The sequence below is a fragment of the Priapulus caudatus genome, unplaced genomic scaffold (assembly GCF_000485595.1).
Source record: "Priapulus caudatus unplaced genomic scaffold, Priapulus_caudatus-5.0.1 Scaffold82, whole genome shotgun sequence".
In the NCBI taxonomy this organism is placed as follows: Eukaryota; Metazoa; Priapulida; class Priapulimorpha; order Priapulimorphida; family Priapulidae; genus Priapulus; species Priapulus caudatus.
This window is the reverse complement of record NW_014577143.1, coordinates 90,877-95,615: the sequence shown is the minus strand read 5'-3', so window position 1 is coordinate 95,615 and position 4,739 is coordinate 90,877. Positions and strand designations below refer to the sequence as shown.

Below are 4,739 nucleotides of genomic sequence, written 5' to 3'. Positions count from 1 at the left end.
CACACGCACACGCACACGCACACGCACACGCACACGCACACGCACACACACACGCACACGCGCGCGCACACACACACGCACACGCACACATACACCCCCCCCCCCCACACACACACACACACGCACACACACACGCGCGCGCTCACCTAGTCACGCGCTCACTCACCCAGCCACCAACCAATTAAGTTCATGTTAAATTAATTATAATATTCTTATAAGCCGCAATATAATAATATGATAACCTTATGCGCGCGACAAGAACATGCAAACCATGTAAAAGTTGCCATGTCATTTCACGTGAAATTTCCGTTGATTTCGGATTGTCACTCTTCGCTCTGATATCCGCCTCTGTTTTCGTCATTAAAAAAATCCTCGTCGGCGCTACTGACAGCAAATCGTTCTCGTGAGATTCGCGGCAACACCCGCTGCATCGAATGATGAGCAAACACGCTCACAATCTAGTAGCCGCGACCAACGATTTGTACCTCCGCCAAGGTTATGTTTTCGCCCCTGTTAGTTTGTTTGTTGGTTTGTTGGTTTGTTTGCTGGGTTGTTTGTCTGTCAACAGAATATCTCAAAAAGTTACCGACGGATTTTGATGGATTTTTTTGGACGGGTTGGTCGCGGGCCAAAAACCAATCGATTAGATTTTGGTGATGATCCGGATCCAGATCTGGATCCAGGATTTTTTTTAGACTTTTGTTTGTAGGGAAGACTTCGGACGCATCAATCCTGGATCTTTTTCTCTTTTTTTCTTCCAAATTTCTGAAAATTTCATCAAACTCTATATTGGGTGTACCCGCAAGATCGGAGGGACTATTACGCTCTGGCGGAGGTTTGCTATCTCCGATTGCTCTTGTTACTCTTACGTTCGTATTTACCCCAACCGTCGTCGTCGGAGACTTCGTCGGCCACATTCTCGAGCGACGACAATGGCACTTCTTGCGCGGCAAGGCCAAGAGCGTGGAGTTGATTGCTCACACCACTGGTCAATTCGTCGTTCAGCTGACCGTTGGTCTTTAGCGAGCCGTCGAGCCGTGAGGGGCCCTGCTTGGCTCCGGCGTACTGCAACTGGCCTGCGAGAAAAGCGCATGCGTGTGAAACGCTACTTCTATGCCGTAGAAACGCGTGATCCATGCAGAATGTAGCTACCTTTTAGTTTGATGTGACATTGTATTTGTCTAGTTTTTTTATTCTCTAGTCTTTCTTATTTTTACTGAACCTGAAACGAGTTCATCATTTGTAGAAACACGTATTCCGCGCAGAAATTAGCTACCTTTTTGTTTGATCTGACATATGTCATTTGTCTAGTTTTTATTCTCTAGTTTTTCTTATTTTTACTGAATCTGAACGAGTTCATCTGCCGTAGAAACGCGTAATCCAAGCAGAAAGTAACTACCTTTTCATTTGATCTGACATCTTATTTGTCTAGTTTTTTATTTTTTATTTTTTTAGTTTACGTGATCCTGAAACGAGTACATCTATATCAAGAGTAGATAATAACACATTATTATATAATGTGTTATTATCTACTCTTGATCTATATAAACACGAACACCAAACTCAATATGGTGGTATTCGTGATGTATTTCACATAGATTAACGACGTCGGTGGGCTATCCCGTGAATGGTTGAGTAAGCCAATCGTATGAGTCAGCATCATTAAATAGCCAAGGGCATGCGAAGGATAAAGTTATAGCGGCTCTGCTACTGTGTAGAATGAAAATGTTACCCTCCCCCCCTCCCCTCTCTCTCTCTCGCTCTCTCACTCTCTCTCTCTCGCTCTCTCTCTCTCTCTCTCTCTGTCTCATATAGAGGAAATCGCTAAAAACCTCCGGGTATACGTAATTGCTAAAAAGCAGGAAGACCGTCATGCTCAACGTATATGCCCAACGTATCGCTCAACGTATATATTAACGAGCATTCGATAACATCACAACCCCTGTCTTGTCGACCCTGATGAAAAGGTTGGAACTGCTGATGGGGGGGGGGCACTTAAGCTGAAGTGCCCCCTAATTCTCTCTAACATATTTTGGCGCATCTCCTTTTAGCGCTCCGATGTTGTGTAGGGTAGCACGGGAGATCGAAAAAGTCAGAACGCGGTGTATGTTTTGGTTATTAAGATCACGTAATTATCGCCACTACTATTTAGAATAGCAACCCGCGCATCCGTGTTGGGGGGTGAAGAATAACGAAAATCTGCATAGTCTGGGAAGCAGCTAAACTAGATTCATCGCGTGGTCACCTCCTTGAGGCAGACACACACAGAGTAGTGAATATCTTCAAGTATGAAGCGGTCACACTGCCGCCAAACTAGGCCGTTACTAAGCGCGGGGGGTATCTCGCAACAAAACATTCAAGAAAGCATGCACATCACAGCCGCTAGTACGCTTTCCTCCCTAATCATCGAGACAAAAATTGTGAGCCAAACGCGAACGTATGAGAAAGACAGCCCGTGAAACCGAGTAGGCGCACAATGTGTGCGAAAAGAGAAACTATGACAGCCAGTATCTCAAACTCCTGAAATTGAACAGTGCCTATTTACTCCATTTATCGTAAGCTGTACACGCTATTTTCAAACAATAAAAAATATCTGACTGAGAGAGAAGCCCGGATAAATTCGGAAAACTATCATGCGAAAGATGTAGCGACTGGGTGGTGACGCGGGGGGAAGGGGTAGGTAACTATAACGCACGTTGCGTGGCCACACATGAACACATTGTCGGCGACAAAGCACATTAATTGGTTGCTGTTAGCTTCCGTGCAGCAGCAATCATACTATTTGATCGTCGGCCACGCTATATATGTGCCGATTACACGTCTGCATGTAACATTCTAACTACTACTTTACGCAGATTCGCGTTAACTTCACGCATAATTTCACGCGTAATTTAGGAAGCAATTTTGCCGAGCCTGCATGCTGCTCGTATTCTATGGTTTAAATCGTGCTGCGTATCGTAGATAATTTGCGTGTGTAAGCGGTTGCGCGCGTATATTGCGTGCTTGCGTTTATGTGCGTGTGTGTGTGCGCGCTTGCGTTTGTGTGCGTGTGCGTGTGTGTGTGGGGGGGGGCGTGTATGTATGCGTGCGTGTGTGCGTGCGTGCATGTGTGTGTGGGCGCGTGTATGTATGCGTGCGTGTGTGCGTGCGTGCATGTGCGAGCGCGTGCTACACCAGAAACGGGTAAAAGGGCGGAATATGTACAATTCTGCGCGCGAGATTACATGCCAGACGAGACAGAAATTGCTGTATACAGCTGAAACGCGCAGATAACCGCGAATCGTAAACCGCCATATTACCCCATGCATGCTCGACGGGAGCGCGAATGCCTAGCTAGGCGGAAGTGCTGGACACAGGAATTACAAATAAGCAACGTTACTTGCATAACTTTATAATGATGTTATGTATATATTGGGGGGGGGGCACATCTGCAAAGTCAGCCAGCCGATGAGTAATATCAGGAGTGAATAATAGAGTTTCTCTATATTATTCACTCCTGGTAATATAAATACCATTACGAGCCACCTGGGAGTGAAATCCCGACGATGACTGCTACCTGGGATTGCCTAGCTTCCCGTATAAGAGTTATAGGCATATGAACAAATCGATTCCCTGCCTCATATACCAACATGACGTACCTGTCTATCCATTAATTACACATTGTTATAGAAGTGTTCATATGCATCTGCCCATACATTAACCTATATAGGAGTTACGAAACGTCACAATTTTCCTAAAGCTAGGGTCTCTTTGGGAGTTAGATATCGTAGGTTTAGTGAACCAATATATTGCCTGGCCATTATATGATCTAAACGAAGGCCAACCTTTAAGCTAATCTAACTAATGCTTCTCTGAATTAATTAACAATATGCCGAAGAACTGATAATATTAAATTTATGCGCTCTTTGCATTATTTGGTTAACAACGCACGCGATGGGGGGAGGATATTTTGTTGTTGTTGTTGTGATTGACTAACAGAGAGAAACTAAACACGTTCGTGGTATTATGCAAGATGCGCGACGTGGGAGATGCCGGTACTGAGGCGTAAAGGATGATGAAGCTGAAGCTGGAGATGATGTGGAAACTGCTGAATGGCGGATGCTGAAACTTCGAGGATGCTGAGTTGCGGGATGTCGGATGGAGATGTGAACGAATAAAGGATGGTGAAGCTCTATAAAACACTCTGGTTCAACATAACCTGTATAGCGAAAGATGTATCCTAGCTGGACAGATCCGACAAGCTTGTAAAATGAAAAACGGAAAGCTGTCGCCTGAGGATGTGAAAGCTGAGGCGAATATGATAAGAAAACTGCGAGATAGCTATATATAACACTGCGGTTCAACAAAACCTGTATGGCGCACCGCGTATCTTAGCTGGACAGATCCGGGAAGCTTGTGAAATGCCGCCTGAGCAATGAAAGCGGACGTGAAGATGATGCGATACCCGCAGCAGCAGTGACTCCGCAGCAGCAGTGACGCTGCAGCAGCAGTGACTCCGCAGCAGCAGTGACGCTGCAGCAGCAGTGACGCTGCAGCAGGTGAATCGTAGAGCAATAGCGCCATGGGAAATGAGAGCACCGAACCCTATATACGAACTATAGCTGTGTGGTAAGGTGTTGAGACACAGGCAAAGCTGCGGCAACAGTATGGAGTATTTGCGACATGGATAAACCGAACAGGCGCAATAATAACTAGACAGAGGGCACTCACGGAGAGTGCATACCTCCGCGAGCATCTAA

At 45.7% G+C, this 4,739-nt stretch overlaps 1 protein-coding gene across 1 annotated transcript in view; it reads right to left on the bottom strand.

The window, feature by feature from the left end:
* The window catches only part of LOC106804638, a 34,101-nt gene that overhangs the window by 13,222 nt on the left and 16,140 nt on the right, over nt 1-4,739 (bottom strand). The window contains exon 3 of the mRNA XM_014805906.1: nt 882-1,076. Within this exon, the coding sequence (XP_014661392.1) occupies nt 882-1,076 (195 nt within the window). The remainder of the gene's footprint in view (nt 1-881; nt 1,077-4,739) is intronic.